The 17,418-nt window shown below is 34.0% G+C and overlaps 2 protein-coding genes across 2 annotated transcripts; both read left to right on the forward strand.

Annotated features, from left to right (window-relative positions):
- Nucleotides 1-424: 424 nt before the first annotated feature.
- On the forward strand, nt 425-6,589 carry LOC142349059 (uncharacterized). Its single transcript, XM_075400473.1, has 3 exons — nt 425-910; nt 4,819-5,088; nt 6,369-6,589. The coding sequence occupies exons 1-3, from the start codon at nt 439-441 to the stop codon at nt 6,587-6,589; spliced, it is 963 nt and encodes a 320-aa protein (XP_075256588.1). The 5' UTR covers nt 425-438.
- Nucleotides 6,590-7,281: 692 nt separating this feature from the next.
- Nucleotides 7,282-14,590, forward strand: LOC142349060 (acid-sensing ion channel 2-like). Its single transcript, XM_075400474.1, has 2 exons — nt 7,282-7,512; nt 14,166-14,590. The coding sequence occupies exons 1-2, from the start codon at nt 7,365-7,367 to the stop codon at nt 14,588-14,590; spliced, it is 573 nt and encodes a 190-aa protein (XP_075256589.1). The 5' UTR covers nt 7,282-7,364.
- Nucleotides 14,591-17,418: the final 2,828 nt, after the last annotated feature.

The following is a 17,418-nucleotide window of genomic DNA, read 5'->3' on the forward strand; positions in this document are numbered from 1 at the left end:
CAAACTAATTTTATTATCAAACTTTAAAAACAATAATTTCATCCCACCTGTTTTTCTTCATGAAGTAATCTGTCAAATTATTGCAAATTTGATTCGTAATTTGATTGCACTCGAATGACAGTTTTTTAATTTATAAAGTTTAATTGTCTCCTAATATTTATTAGTTTATGGGTTAATTCATTTCGCTTAAAAGTTCAAGTTTAGCTGGGTTGAATTGGTTGTTTTATTCTGAATTTGGTTCTGGTTTACTTTGATATTTGATTTGTCAGTTGCTTTTCAAGGAAATAAGTTTTGTAGGAGAAATAAACAAAAATACCGATTTATGATTTTTTGATCTTTTGGTTCGATAATATGAATACAAACTGGGTATTTTGTCCTGAAACTTCTTTAATATCAGTTTATGGAACTGAATTGAACTATTATTAGAAATATTTCGAAATGTATAATTTGTTCAGCTGTTCTGAATATTCGTCGCTTCACGGAGTTCACCATTTTGTCCATGCGGGCACTCGCAAGTATAGATTCCGATTACTTTGGGCGTTTATTTTCCTCGCTTTTACCCTAATGCTAATTTATTTCCAGTTAAATCTCTTATACGACATTGTAGTGAAGAAACCAACAGTGGTCGAGAGGTACTATAAAAGATCAGAGTCTATAAATTTCCCGAATATTGTAATTTGCGATTTGAACCAAGAGCACGATAACTTTGCAATGTTCACTGACATCTATTACGGTAACGTGTCAGCTTTAAACCGGCTCGGCATCCAGTTGGCGTTGAACTTGTTGTATGAGCCAATCAGAGCAAAATTCCGACAGAACTCAAGCAGGGCTGCGGATGAATACCCGATTTTGTCTAAGCAGTATAAAGTCGGGTATGCTCAAGCGAACCCATTGTGGATACAAAGGCTGAGTAAGTAGCAAGACCGGTCAAAAGCATACTTGTATCGAATCTCGCTGATTTACTCCTCGCGGGTTATATTGTCTTATTATGTTACATATATACGCTTTAAGCATCGAGAGAAAAACAAAAATGACATTTAATAGCCCCGGTCGAGGCCGAATTGTTAACTTGTAAAAACTTTCAAGTTTCTCGCAGAAACTTACAAGGCGATGAATCGCCTTGCAAGTTTCTCTTCCAAAAAACTTTGTCTCTTCCAAAAACTTCCAAAAAACAAGTTAACCATTCGACTTAAAATGCTCCTGAAAGTTAACCATTCAACTCGCAGGTTTCCTACAAGTTAAACATTTGACTCACATAATTTCTTACATATATTCTTTGAACATAATTTGTTACGAGATAACTTTTCTACCTATATGGTAGCACAAAAAAGAAAAACGTTGCAATAAGTGATTGTAAACAGAAGCTTCAAAAATACAGAATCTGCAAAAGTGTGTATCAAAATTACAAAATAAAATTTTGGTAAAAAAAGAAGGGTCACGAAATTACTATGAGTAAATGGTGACATATGTAAATGGTGATATATGAAACTTATCAACTTAGGTTTTAATGTAACATGTTATCCAAATTGAGCAACTAACCCTAACTAGCTTTTTGCGGTTAGTGACTGAGTGTCAAATTGAATTAACCAACAAGAATCGAGCTCAACCGGAACGAACTTGCAAGAAACTAACAATAAATCATACGACTTGCAAGTTCTGACAAGCTTAACATTCGACTTTCAAGTTCTTTCAAGTTAACAATTCGACTTGCAAGTTCTTACAAGATAACAATCTTTTGCAAGAAACTGGCAAATTCTTACAAGATAACATCTTTTGTAAGAAACTTGCAAATTCTTGCAAACTGAGCATTCGACCTCAACCCGGAAGCCTTTACAAACTGGTTTTGGTTCAAATAATTCTATTTTTCATACCGTTTAATTAAATTCTAAAGCTTAACCGAGTTTGATTCCTAGGGCAGCGCAGTTTTTCTATTTGCAAACACATAACAAAAATATCTGCCAAAATCTCAATTTATACCACCACATATTAATTTAAGGTAATTTTCTTGGGCGCAAATTGTGAATTAGCTAAAAAAAACTTAAGAGTTTATGTTTTATGAAATCAAACTACGTTTTTTTGAGAATTAAAATTTATACATCTGCATAATATCATCAAAGACACCTCTCTGATATAGAGTTGGATAAAATTAAAACGTCTAAGGTTTTCAGAAAGCAGATATCAAACATTAAGGCAAAAATAAACGCTAAAAAAACTCTAACCAAATGGCTGAACTCTAACCTAATGACTGAACTCTAACCTAATGGCTGCGTGGGCGACTTTCAATTTTTCGACTTTATCTCCCACGTGGTTTCAACACCATCAATTGAATCGGCACTGTGATGCTTTGTAGCTAGTAATGGAATCTGATTTCTACTTTGCAAAACTTTTACGAACTTCGGAACGTTGTTCCTCTTGAGTCAAGAAAAATTTGAGGATATGAAAGTTAATTCTCTTTTCAACAGCTCAAAGTTGAGTTAAGCTGTACAAACATTGAGCTGATTCACGAAAACAAAAAACAATAACAATTCTTCAAACCTTTTGTCTTGCTGTTTAATACGGCAAATTTAAGGAGTTTCAACTGCTTTTTTGTAATTTTTCATTTGATGTTAGTGGAATTTTCTTAGCAATATAGAAGTTTTGTTGATTATTCTGTATCAAGAACCAGTCAAATTGAAAATCAATCGTGAAGAATCTGATACAGTTTGCTTATCATTCAGCGCAGTTGGACATACGTCGCAATACTATTTGTTGACGGTAACGTAGCTCATCGTCAACAAACAGTTTTGAGGTTCAGTTTCACGTCGTTTACGATGATCACGTACTAATTGTAGTTAATGATTATGCATGTTGACAAACGACCAAATCAGTCTTGCTTCGATAAAATATAGCATTGAAATTGGTTTCTCATTCTACACTAACTCTAGTGTTCAATTTGGGCTTGAAAAGATTTTTCAATTACTAAAATCAGCATTTCGAACCACGATTACGTGTATAATTTAAAAAACGATGGAGAAGGAATAAATTTAAACACGATAGCTTTTATTTACTTTTTTTAAGAATGAATATAGTTTTTTTGTGGTTACCATTGACTGATTTCTTTGCATAGACGTTATGTAACACGATACCGGAAAAAGCAAAATGTTCTTCTGTGAACCTATCTGCTGAACAGCAGAATAATCGCATAATTTGAATGAAACCTGAAACAAGAAATGAAGAAAAAACTATTTGGTTGTGAAAGAACAAAACATTTAAAAAAATTTGTCATCGTTTTCATTCCGTATATCCTAAGTTGGGAAGTCGACATAATAATTTCGTATTCTTTGGTCAACAACAGTCACAATTGAAGTTTTCGAGATTTGATTGACTGACTGTTTCCTTTAGAGGCCTTGAAGTTTCAATAATTTTTGATAACTATGCACTTTATTCTGACAGTTGCAACTGATCTGATACGTTAACTGAAATAAATCGGACATCATCCACAAATTTTTTTTGGTTTTCAATTGATTTCAATGTCAAAGGATGTTTTCAAAATGGCACACAGATTGAATTTCAGTTTTAAAAATGCTTTTGTTTGTTTAATTTATTGCTGAAATCTCAAATAGTTTGTTTTTACTTAAAGGTCCTTCACTTAAAGATGCAATATAGCATGGCAGCTGGATAAAAAATCAACAACTCTGTTCAGGCTAATTTGTTAGTGTGGCAAATATATGTCTTTAATTTGACTTGATTTCATACGAAGACCTGCTTCTTTTTACTTATCCTTGCAGTTAATGACATTCATCTAAATTTGACTCCCAAAACGTCATTAAACTTGCATTACACAAACGGTGAGTTTTCAGCCATCAAAAAAAGTATTTTGAGACACAAATGACAGTAATTAAGCATAGGAAAAAACATTCTAAAAATCATCTGATCTTTATATGGAAACCTATTATACATTGGCACAAACTGGTCTCCTTGCTTTTTTGAGTTAGTTACAATTGCAAACAAATTTTGTTGGCCTGATGGAGTAGGCTTTTCTATATTCCAGAAAAATTGCGAGATCTTTTTTTTCTCTCTTGGTTCTCAATATTTGTGTCTACCTTTTTCCTTTCCATAAAATGTATCAAAAGAAAAATAGATTTTTTTTCAACTTTTCAGTGATTATTAGACGCAACTATTGTGCGGAGTCTCTTCGAACGTTTGTTTTTTAAAAAATGCCGTCACTCTAATTTTACCAAAGTTTTTTAATCTTTTTTTAAAAAAAAATCTACAGATTTCATATCTGTATTCAGGTGAACTTGGTTTTGACAAAGAACAAGCATCAAACTGGACCTTTGTGAAGCTGGCAAACATTATAGATGAAGTTTAATATAATCAATCTGCACTTTTTCTTTTCTTGAAACAATTTGAGAGAAGTCATCTGATTTTTTTAAATAATTTTGTACTTATCAATCAGTTAATGATCTTAAACTATGAGTTTTTTTGAAGAATTGGTGTCTGTTATCAAAAATTAATGAATATAGTTATTCTTATTTTTTAAAAGATGATGATCAATTTATTTTATGTCAAGCTGAAGATGCAAGTTGGAACATTCTACACGCAACCTTGCACGACCAATTTTGGCAACTTAAATTTATGTTGACAAAAATTTTCCCATTTTTCATACACAATTTTCAAGAATCGCTAATTTTTGGTTTCTGAATTCAAAAATTTCTATCCTCCACTTTAATTATGTTCATAGAAAACATTAGAAATAAAACTTTTTCTTCTATTTTTTGTATATATTCACAAAATTTGATCTGTCCTGGATTCATCTGGCTGTGACTTTGTTCACAGAATACGCCGATACTCTGAAATCTCATCTGGACCAGTACTACGACCCCAATTTCGAAGATGACATAATGAAATACGCGAGCTGGGAATCCGTGTTTCAAATTGTCACAGCCAAATATAACGAACTGACCAAATTTTGTCAGTGGAAGAATCAGAATTGCTTGGAGAAAGAGTTATGGAAATCAATTCCTGCGAGAAACCTCATGTGTGTAGAGTTCACACCTCCAAAAAGGGAAATAATTATTCCTGGCGAGCAACTTCGATTTGTGTTTGGTTAGTGGCAGATTTTTAAATATGAAATTTCTCCTGCAGATATTAAATGATGTCCAGTGCACAACCAACTGATTATATCAGAGCTCTATCAAAGTTCCTTAGAAGTAGTGATCGGTGAACTTCGGGACTTTTCTCGATAGAGTTGATCGATAGAGTAGCAATCATAAAATGTGATTTGACCAGAATCTTTAAGAAAAAAAACTTCACTTTACCTAAAGGATAATTATGACCTTTTCAAAATATTTCTTATTAAACTAAAAGATTGCTCAAGCTTTCTATTTAGGTTTGATTGTGGTCAGAGGGGCTATACGAATTTTACGTAGTGTCCCGGTGGGCGTATTTGTACATAATCGTACATAATTCCTGTATAAAACTTCAAATTATGGAGATTTCTCTAGAGTCACTCAGCTTCAGCTATGGATTACTCTGTAGCTTACGGGATGGTGAATGAAATTATAATAGGAATTTACGGAAAAATAATATTAATGGCGCATAATAACGGCGCAATAATAGGAAAAAATAACAAAAAAATGGCGCTTATTCAGTGGCATATGCTACCTGAAAACAGTTTTTGAAAATTTCGAATCATTCAAGTTTTCGCTTACCCATAAAAATTTCCTATCGGGGGATAGTCTCCCCAGAGCATTTTTATCTCTCTGAATGTTTCCTTTGGGATGTTACCAGGTGGTGTCATTTGTTTGCTTTGGGATGTCATTTGTGTCTGTGGTGATTCCGTCGTGTTGGTGTATGGCTGATTCCCGGCCTACAAAACAAATATCTTTTGTATTAAGTGGTCCGCATTGGTGAACGGATTGGTAGATTTATCAAAGCCCTATATGATATATTTCTATAAACCACTTTCTCATGTTCAATTAATAAAGCTTCAAATCAATTCTTCGTGCTCAAAAGCGCGCATGACAATAGACACAATTGCGGATTATAGATACATTTAATGCGAAAAACAGATACGGAAAATGAGCGAAATTGAAATACAAGACTTGTCACCTAATTTCAAATTGAAAGTATCCCAATTTCGCAAAACCGGTGGATCCACTTTTGCAAAAAAAGGGTACTAAGCTTGTCTCGTAATTTTGCTCATTCTGTATATTTATTTTTCGCGCGATTTTTACTAAAGCAGAGGTTTGGGGGTATACCTCTGCGTCTGAAGTCATTTCCGTCTGAAACCTCAACCTGAGTTAATTTGTTGAAAATCAGTTCTTGCACAACTTGCACTACCAAGAAAGAAAATATAAGCTGATGTTTGTTAGCATGTTATGCAGATTTTGAAGCCGTGAATGGAATTGGGTTCATTGACGTGGGTGGTGGTCTCTCCTTCCAAGTGTATCTATATGATCCGACAGAGTCAGTGTTGACCACGTGGGACAAGAGCTACTCTTTTGACATTGGGCCAGGCAGGAGCTACAAAGTGGCACTCTCCACCCGCAAGTACAATGACTACAGTGGATACAGTGGATGCATACCAGAGGGGAAAATGGGGTAATCAGGAGAGATGTTTCTGTGTTCGGCCTCTTTTTATTTAATGAACGAACTGGAGCCAGTGTGGCCTATGATTCAGCCTTGGGTCTGTTTGGTCTGTCGCAGGGCGGTCAGTGTCTGTTTGCTTGGCACAATCTTTATTTCGGTTTGATTTGTTTGGAACCCCTGTGCAAATAAATAAAAAGATCACAAATGAAAGCAACAATTTTCATTTTTAAGAACACTCGACATACGCAGGCTGATTAATCTCTGATCATACTATTTGTGAACAAAATGACCTCTGTTGAGACTCAACTACCCTCGAATTCAGCTTTAATCTACCTCAGACCAAACTAGAGTGGGCTATCCATCACTAAATTTAACCTTTGACCGCACCATCTTACCATTGAAGTGGTATCAGCACTATCCTGCACCTCAATCAATTTCTGATCAGCGCTAAAAATAGTCTCTGATCAGACTATCCGGCGCTCAAAATTGTGTTTTCTTAGACCCTCTTGCGCTCAAATTAGTGTGATCTGAACGACACAAGCTTTCTTATTCCATCTGAAATATACTTCGTTGTTGAGGTCATCGAGGCCGTGGAATTTCAGTGTACCCAGTAATAAGACGCAGCATTGTTTTTTCTTAGCTTACGTCGGGTCATACAATTATTACGCACTATTACACATTATGACTAGTTCCTCATTTACCATATATAAGCTTGTATGAATTCTAAGAAATCATAAATTGCACTAAGTATTTTTAGAGAGCTGAAATACTACAATAAGGGCTATTCCTACATGCTATGTGTGAGTGAGTGTTTCACTGAGACAGAGTTGGCCACTTGTGGGTGTATCACAGCAACCCAGTCACACTTCCCCAATGACACTTTACTCTGTGGAATTGTCACCTTGACCATGTGCCCATTGGACTCGGCCTCTGTCTTCAGTGAGTGAAGTGTTAGAAGTCAAGCTTCTGTTATGGTAAAACGGTAGCTACCAGGGTGTGGATGAAATCTTACTCGAAGTAGGTGATCCAAAAAATCCTAGTCAAGGCTTGGACTTCATCAAAAGACAATAAATTTAAGAAGGGTTCAAATTCGAGCCAAATTCTTTTTACAAACTTTTTTTTTGATAAAATGTGTTTTAATAGAAAATTCGAGGACAGGTTTAATGGTGGATCCAAACTCGTGGACAAAAAATTAGATCAATTCCGAGTGATGGACGCCATTCATTGTCGAGGAGAGCTCTTTTAGGTCCAGCTAAAGCCGAGGGTGGGTAAATTATCTAAACTAGTAATAGTACTTTCGGAATCATTTTTGAAACTTTTGAAGCAAATATTAAACTTTCAGATGCTTTTTTGTGCTTGTTTGCCATTTTATACATTTGGATGGCTTTTTGGCAGTTTTTGAAATCTGCTGCTTCAAATTTTGAAAATTTTTTTGGGAGTTTTTTGTTTATTGTTATTCTGTTGGTTTTGATCTTTCTTCAATTCGATTGACATCAATTTTGATGTATGCTTCTTAAAGAGATTCTTCGATTTTTGGCGCATTTTCATTTGTTTTCATTTTTTTGCCTATATGTTACGACATTAAACTTTTTACAAATGTTTTTAATGTTCACTATTTAATATGACACTTTCATTTCTATACAGGGCAGTTTTAGCAGGAATTCTTAAATTTATCAGAAAAATAAAATTCGTAAATTATTCTGTTGTTGGTTTCTTGTTATACTGATTTGTTTAATATGTCTCTGAAAGAAATGGTTGTGCTACTTATTGAATTGAAAATTTTTCAAAGGCTTTTTTCAGAACAATTGTTGTGAGACACGCGTTAGTATTATCTAACAAATTTTGATAAGAAAAAATTTAATTTCCACCTTTTTCAAGGTTTTCACCCTATATACCGTTTGTTTTCTTCTTCCTATCAGTCGGTAGTCGATTGTTGAAAGCAATTTTTTTTACTGCACTTTTAATACCAATAACTGTTTTTACAGTAGCAACTTTTCAGATATTTTATCAGTTTTTGTACTGTTATTGTTTCAAAATGAAGAAATTTTATGACTCAGGGCTATCTAAAGATCTGATTCAAACCCGTTCCCTAGTCTTCAGTTTACGTTTCCTGCTTCAAACGATTTTCAAAAATATTGGGAAATTGTACATTGGTGGCTCAAGGGAATCTAAATATTCGCACAATTTAAAACTTTAAGGCACAATTTGTTAAAGAAGCGAGAGAAATGTCAGATTTAGAGTGCAACAAAATTTTTGTTAGGTTGGAAAGGACTCATCGAATTTTGAGAAACGTTTAGACTGGGGAGTAACGTTACGCTAGGAAAATTTTCCCGATACTTTTGTTTTTCATTTTGACAGCAAGCTATCTCTAGAATTGTTTTTCTTACACCAAAAAGAACACTTTTTCAACTTCAGTATACACAATAGGACAAAGCGACACCGCCCTTGTTGTTCTCTCGATCGGAAACCGTTGTTTGCAATAAACTAATATTTAAAATTTGTGGCTTTGTTCTTTCTGATTTGAAAACAGTTTTTATTATTATTAAGATTAAATTCAAGAAAGTAAAACTCGTCTACGTATCATGAAACTATTGGTGCCTATATTTATTCTTGAAGCACAAACCTAAATTTGACAACAGCTTTAAAGACTGTATATTACACATTAAAAATGCTTTTACTGTGCATTTTCATTGCATTTGTACTTTAGATTTGATTATGGCTTGCTTGTTTTGAGCTATTTATGAGAAGTTATTGTGGTATTTGCATTATCCCTGAATGCTGTATAATTGATCCTTTATAATTGACCCCTAACTAAAATTGAATGCAATTTTTAATTACTTTTTTGAAAGCAAAAATCGGGATATTTGTCTGTTGTTATTAATGGCCACCTTGATCTTTTCAGAAGGTTTTTAGAGCGCTTTTATTTTGAAAATTCAAAGTTTGCCGCACGTTAAAAAAATAGGTAGTTGGGCCATACGGTTGAAGGAATTGAAAAACAAAGTAAAAATAGGGTGATTTATACAATCATAACGAAACTTTGTAGTTTAACAAAAATAAGTGTGAAAACATTCTTGCTAGGCGAACAAAATTTTGGATCATGGCTGGCAGTTCTATAATTTTTTGATGCAGCTCCGTAATTTTAGTTAAAATTTTCGATTAAATTACACTTTTCTAGCAATTTTGAAAATCTCAATTATATATTAGATTTCTATATGCAATCTTTTTTAAGTTTTTGGGGTAATTTCGCCGTCTTCGACGATTTTTATGGGGTTTGTATTTTTTTCAAATTTTTCTTTTCTAGAGAGTTTCTTTGGCTGGAGACAGTTTTTTTCTGCAGTGACAACGTTGTCATTTGATTGATAATGTATAAAATTTGTTTTAACTGAAAAATTGTCTAAATTCAATAAAGTTTTAGATTATTTTGTATGACCACATGTCATTTTATAGTGAATCATCATTTAAAAAGATGACACATACTTGTTGGTTGTGCAAATAATATAGAGCCACTAAGCTTGAGGTACAAACAGAAAAAGATCGAGATTTTCTCTTCTTCTGCGTTTCTTAAAAAAATATTCTCATGTTCAATTGTTTATTTATAGTTTTCCTCAGGAACTCTTCCTCAGTGAAAAAAAAACAAAAAATTTAATAGGCCAGACTTTTGTAAAAAAAAATAACCAAATCTGCAATTTTTAGTTTTTAAAATTTTTTAAGATCCATTTTTGTGTTTTCATTTACGTTTATGTCTTGTTGAGCTCAATAGTTAATCAGAAGCTGTTTTTTGGGATGTGTTCAGGACAAATTTTTAGATTTCGAAGTTTTCAGAGGTTGTTACAGAAAAGTTAGCAGCTTTTTTATCCGGTTCTTTTTGTTCTTTTCATTTTATGCCAAGTCAATATGTTTTCTCGATGTGTATCTTTTGTAATTTTTTTGAATAATGTTATTCAGTTTTTGAACATAAGCCAATTATATCAGATCATCAAAACAATTTTGGAGTCGCAAAATGTGATTTCGCAACATTGTGCTTTAGCATTTTAATTTTTTCCTTCCTTTGTTGATTTAAATTGAGTATTATGAGGATTCAAATAGTTTTATTGGCTTAGTTAGTGGTTGGCTAGAGCGTAAGCTAAATTGTACTTTGAGTCTCTACTGGTGTCTTCTTGTTAGGTTATTTTAATGTGTTAAACACAAATTTTTTCCAGTTTTCTTCATTGACAGCTTCTTGACTTCTCCTGGGTAGTTCTCACCCTCATTTCAAAGTGCATTTTAAGAACAATAGCTCAGCCAAACAATCTCAAAATGGATAGAAACGATAACAAAAATAGAAAGGAGATATACCCATAAAGCTTAATTTTATGTACCTCTTACACGAACTTTGTTTTTATAGGTTTTTACCATCTCTAACGTTTAATGATATTATTACTAGTCCACTTATCCTTTCTTAAAGAAGAAGTAGCATGTGTTACTACGAAATCCAATCAAAATATCAAACACTTAGCAATTATTTTCTTGTGATACAATCGTTTACTTCAAATTTGTTCTGTTTTGTTTTCAGTCCGAACAGGCCAATGAGAATTAATGCCGTTAATGACGGCTAATTTCTTGTAATCAATGGGGGTATTCTTATTATATTGCTGAAGTTGCTGCATGCCTTTGCAGTAGAAAAAACACTTAAGATAAGAGAGATCAATCTACGTTCCGTGTACGTTTACTAGTACGGAATGCTGTAAAGTAATTATCAAAGTGTAGTAATTTCCAGTGCTGATTGGTAGCGCTCGAGAGTGTCACTTTCCAGATGGGGAAACTTAAGAACTTGGCTGTGACTCTTATTTAGCTCTGCGCCCATTGGCTTTATTTTCTAACATCCAATTACTTTAAACACTAAATAGAAAATTCGGAAGAATCGAATCACCTCATGCCTGAAAATTGGTTCCAGGTGATTCTAACAGTGTGTTCCAATATAATCTCATAATTAAGTTTTTATTTGAATTAAAAACTATAAATTTGCTTAAAAATAGAAAAAAAACGTAGAGTTTATCATTCGCATGAATTTGAAGAATGTGTTCCTGAATGAATTTGAAGAAATTTAGCTATTACTATAACTCAGAAAACTTTCAAATAAAAAACTAGATAAACAAAAGTATTGTTTCAGCAGAACTGAAATCAGATTGTTCGAAAAATTTTGAAAACTTAAAAAAAAAATTTGATGACAATTTGTAGTTTTCGAACAGGAAAATTTCGCTGCTTTTTGAAAACACTTCCTGTATATGCTTTTTTTCAAAATTCAATTGTTTTCCAATTTCATTTCTTTTCTAATGAGTTATCACTTAAAATGAAAATTTTGAATGACATTTCAATTTTATGGCTTGAATAGCAATTCAATACATTCATGCTTTGACAAAAAAAAGTTTTCAAACGACAATACATGAACTTTGAGTGATAGAAGTCCCATAAAAAATTCCATTGTACCCGAGTTGACCACTGCGGTTAATTACACATGGATGTTTTATGATATTCAACAAATCATAACGTATTCCTAGCATAATATTCAAATACAAGCAAGGAAATCCTATATGATCCCTGCACGAAACCAAATGATGAGTGCTCATAGCTTTTTTTCTGAAACACAATACCAGAGAGATATTATGCGCTCTGAAAAAATCAAGTAATTTTGTTTGTTTAAAATGCGTGGAATCATTAAAAGCGTACAAGATTCTTGTATGATTATCGGGAAATCTTGAATGAAACTCGCAAGACCCAGTGAAATTAAAAATGAACCCTGTATTATTTATATATTTCAAAATTGACGAAGAATAAAACTCAGTTCTGGAAATCATTATATAATTTATTGAAGAATCATTGCAAATTTACAAAATACAAATTTGCTTATGAAACGACAACAAGACTTTTTTGGACCCTGCAAACGTCAAACTCGTCGGAGTGTCGAGAGCCAGATGATCAAATAGCCTCATCTGCCCTCTTGTAGAGACGAGTTGAACATATCGCTTTTTTTCAATCGGTCAAAAATAGTATTAACGTCTGAAGCGGCTTCACGAGTGTCATATATATATATATATATATATATATATATAAAAATTAAACTTCTAATTAAATTAATTAATTAATCAGGGTAGTTCCATGCATTCTGCTGACGTATACCAAGTGCTTATTTTTTAAATTACTTTTTGCTGCTATAGAAACTATAGAAGCAAGTTATCAACTAAAATTTGCTGGCGCCCGACGGTCACTTAGAATTTTAACTGCTACCCAGGTTGAGGTGCCATCCGGAAATGACCTCTGATCAGACCGTTCCAGACGAAAGTAACCTTTGATCAGACCATCCCAGACCAAAGTCTCCTCTGATCAGACTAAAGTGCGCTCAAAACACTGTGTGCGCTCGAAGTGCGCTCGACACTCTCTCTGATCAGAGCTTTCCAGACGGAAATGACCTCTGATCAGACCGAAATCAGACCATTGTCCAGACGATTGTGCGACCATGGCCCAGACCAAACCTAGACCATCGTCCAGACGATTGTGCGGTCATATCACTTCTGATCAGACTATCGGGCGCTCGAAATCACCACTGATCGGACTCAATTGCGCTCAAAGTAGTCTGATCAGTGAATGGTTTTCCCTGTGAACGAATTTCTTTAATTTTGTTATAAGGTTTCCATTTCATAAAAAATGATGTTTGCATTATTAAATTCATCGAAAGAAAAGACCATTCTAAAAGTATTGCTAAAGAAAAGAAAACGCAACTGCTGCGAAATTTTATTTTATTTTACATACCATTAGTGCATATTTCTAACTCAATGAATGAAATTAGACAGCGTTGGACTTGGTATGATCAGTGGTCACTTCCGGATGTCACCTCAACCTGGGTAAAGGATGCTAAGAAAAGATGCACAATTTAAATGCATAGAATCTTGAACAGCTATGAGATGGTGCTTAAGCAAGCGATTTGCTTCCCAATATCCACTCATTGAGTCGCTAGATGTTGAATTCTAGACTTTTTGGTACTAAATATTATAGATTTTTATTCACTGCCAAATGGTAGCTGAGTGTGCACCTTTTAAACGCCCAGATTCTCATCACTCTTAATTTTTGAGCAGAAGAAGGTTAAATTTACAAGTTTTTACTTCGGATATCCCTTAGGTGGGTTAGTCCAACAATATTTGACGCTTCAAGAGTTTGAATTAAAATTAGTGTTCTGGCAGTTCTTTAAAATCAACCATTCTTTCTTTCATGCCGCTTTGCTGACGAAAGTCATCAGCTGAAAACATTAGCAGCTTTAAATGAAAACATTAGCAGCTTTAAGCATTCCTATGATTCTTCTTCAAATTATTCTTTTCAGTACAGTTTTGTATCGACTCTTGTCATATAGCAATAGTGACCAACTTCAAAACCATTTTAAGGAAAGCATTTATTCCTCTAAAAAATCAGCCAAAAACGACCGAAGTTTCAATGAAACTAGCTATCGACGAGAAAGAGCATACTGCAAACGTTATAATAGAGTTGCTCTAACAATATCGGTACTACTGATTATCAATCAAATTAACTAATACATCTTTTCATTTGACGCTTTGTGCTTGCAGGAGACTGTCAGTCTAAATGCAAGCCACAATGCAGCTTCACCAAATACAATTTTGAGAAGACATGGACAAAGTTTCCGAGCCCAGCTTTTAAGAGAAACAGTCGGGCATTGATAAGTGGGGGTGACAAAGAATCTAACGTCTCTTGGGAGTACATGAGGGGTAACTATGGTGATTTGGTGATCTACTTTGGGTCTCTGACAGTGGAACAGACTGACGTGTATGCCAAGTATGAGATATTCTCTGCCAGCAGTGCCATGGGGGGACTATTGGGACTGTTCCTGGGGGGAAGCATGATGACTATATACGAAGTGGTGGAACTGTTGATCACCGTTTTGAAAGAACTAACTTTAAAATTTCTCAATTTCACAAATCGATCATTTAATGCCAGACGACGTTTGGCTGTTGAACCAGTTCAGACAAATTAAAATTTGTACCAGATGCTTTTTCGATGCTTCGGTTCATGGAAAGGGCAACCGATATAATATTTGCAACAGAAATAGAAAAATACGCATTTTCAATGGTTTTTAATCAAGGTCACCATAGAAACAGCCGGATCGAGTCACTTTTCGAATCATTAGGCGTATTCGAGTCTGTTTCAATGCTTTAACATTGTACGGGACGTAGTAGTAAAAGAAGAATACATGCTGCTGGTTAACCAGTTGAGAAGAAGTAATGCTTAGTTTGACCAGCAAGGTGAGCAGAATGTAAAATTTACTTTTAGAGAGAGAGAGAGAGAGAGAGAGAGAGAGAGAGAGAGAGAGAGAGAGTTGTAAATTAAAATTCCAAATTAAGTGACATTTTTTCGTCTTTATCATTTTGGATGAAAATTCAACTCAACAAAGCGAAATTTTCGACCGTATTTGATACCCATTTGACGGACATTGATAAGTGAAAGAATAACCTTTTTGTTCACAGAAAGAAATTGTTTGGGGGAAATAATAGCAAATTACATTTAAAACAAAATTTGCCAGCCTCCATCAGTGCCTGATAATTTTATACCGGCCGCAATCAATGCCGGATTGAAGTTTAAACTGGCTACAACTAAACCGTGTCCCGAAAAATCAGTCCCAGATAGAACATTCCCAGACAAAACAGTCCCAAATTGCAAAATATTCCTAGATAACAGTCCCAAACAAAATAGTCCAAAAAAGCAGACAAAATAGTCCCAGACAAAATACTCCCAAAGAAAAATCGAAAAAAATGTAAAACTAATCTACGAACAATTAACAAACATAATCTATGAGTTAAACTTCTGAATGCATTGTTTTTAACTGATATGAATTAGGATTAAACCAAAAACTTGTTTCAAAATAAATTGTTTGGCAAAAGTTATGTTATAAAAATTTGTTCAATAAAACACAATCATATGAAAAACTTAGGGTTTTTCTGTTAACTGGCGTCAGTATGCTTTACTTTATATTTAGCTCATACTCTTTTGTTTGGACTGTTTTGTCCGCTTTCTTTGGACTATTTTGTCTGGGACTGTTTTGTCTGGGAAAATTTTGCTATTCGGGACTGTTTTGTCCGGGACCGTTTTTCTCCGTGACCGTTTTTCTCCGGGACCGTTTTTGTCTGGGACTCTTTTGTCAGTACACTAAACAAACAAACCAACGACTCGCCTGCTGTTTTATATGAGAGAAAAATAAGCACGAAAAGTGGTATATAACGTCAAGTTTTGAAGTTGATCCTAAAAAATTCCTCGAAAATCGTTTCGAATTGCAAAAAATTTTGACTCTCGTGGTCAGGAAGTTTTTCAATTTGTGTCCATAATAATTTCCTAGTAATCTTATCCACAAAAATTGTTAAACACATCAATTTTTTGATGTGCTTGCTTCGGTTAAAGTTTGGCGAGAAAAGTGTTTTTGCTAAAGTTGATTTTTTGTCAAAAGTTCATCCTCTTCTTGCACCTTCTGCCATTAGTTGTATATTTATTGTGCTTTGTTTCTCCGTTTTTACGATGTGCTAAAATATATTGCCTATCTGGGATTTTATTTTTGATTTTAGCTATATCATGTCTTAGGAAAAGAGCCTCCATTTTTGCTTATTCTGCTATAAAAAACTCTCAAACTGTTTTCCCATTTAGTTTAGGGAGCTTATCAGGTCTCACGAAAAAACCCTTTAAATGCCTCCTGTATTTTGTTATGGAGAAGTAGTAATCACAGAATTTCCAGTTATGGAAATGGTGTAGTTATGGAATTTTTTTTACGAAAAACTTTTAGTCAGAGAGCTTTCATTTTTGACAAAGTTTTGTTCATAGAAATTTCATTTATAGCAAAGTTTTAGTTTTACCAATAGTATTAAATTGTGACGTCAATATTCCATAATCTAAAAGTTCTAAGATTAAAACATTTTGTCAGCCCGGGTTGTCTAAAATTTTTTTCCAAATTGATGCGAATGAATACTTTCCACTTTCTGTTGGAGTAAACTTTGTCACCCCTCCTAATCAATTTTGTTACATGGCGGTTTAAGTAAGATAATAATTACCTTATATAACTCAATTGACAGGCTTCGCAGCGTGGCAGATACGTAGTCGGTCCCATAATAAAACAGGTCAACGAGTAAAACAGGTGAACAGCTTGATTGGCAACGCACGAAACTCCTTTCCCTTTTAACAGTTAAGAAGATCAAAATAAAATTGCTAAAACTTATAAAATCAAGCTCAAACCACCTGGTTAACCAATTATAAAAAGCGCTCTTCGTCCTCAAAATTTCCGGCACTCTGTTTATAAACAAGTTCCTGCAATAATCTAAAACTTCATATCCTGTGTTTGTAAAATTTCTTTTAAAATTCTGTTCCGCAAGTTTTTGGCAGATTCGCACATTAATTTTAGCTGTCAAATCTCAGTTTTATATATTTTTTTACTGATGCAGAATTTGCTAACTTGTTCCGAGCACTCATCCATACACGGAGTGCAACATTTTGTGTGGGCGGGCAAGCGCAAATATATTTTCCGGGTTCTCTGGGCGTCAATTTTTGTTGCTCTTACCCTGACATTAACGTTTTTTCAGCTCAAATTGTTTTACGAAATAGTTGTAAACAAACCAACAACAGTTGAGAGATATTATGAAAGAGCCGATTCGCTCAATTTCCCGAATGTTGTTATTTGTGATATGAATCAAGAGTATGATAATTTTGACCATTTAGCTGCAACAGGTTTGGGTAACATCACCAACTTGATCATGCTAACTACCCAATTGTCACTAAACTTACTCTACGAGCCAATAAGATTGAAGCTGCGACAAAACATTACAA

Source organism: Convolutriloba macropyga, chromosome 11 (genome assembly GCF_964194025.1).
Source record: "Convolutriloba macropyga chromosome 11, txConMacr16.3, whole genome shotgun sequence".
In the NCBI taxonomy this organism is placed as follows: domain Eukaryota; kingdom Metazoa; phylum Xenacoelomorpha; order Acoela; family Convolutidae; genus Convolutriloba; species Convolutriloba macropyga.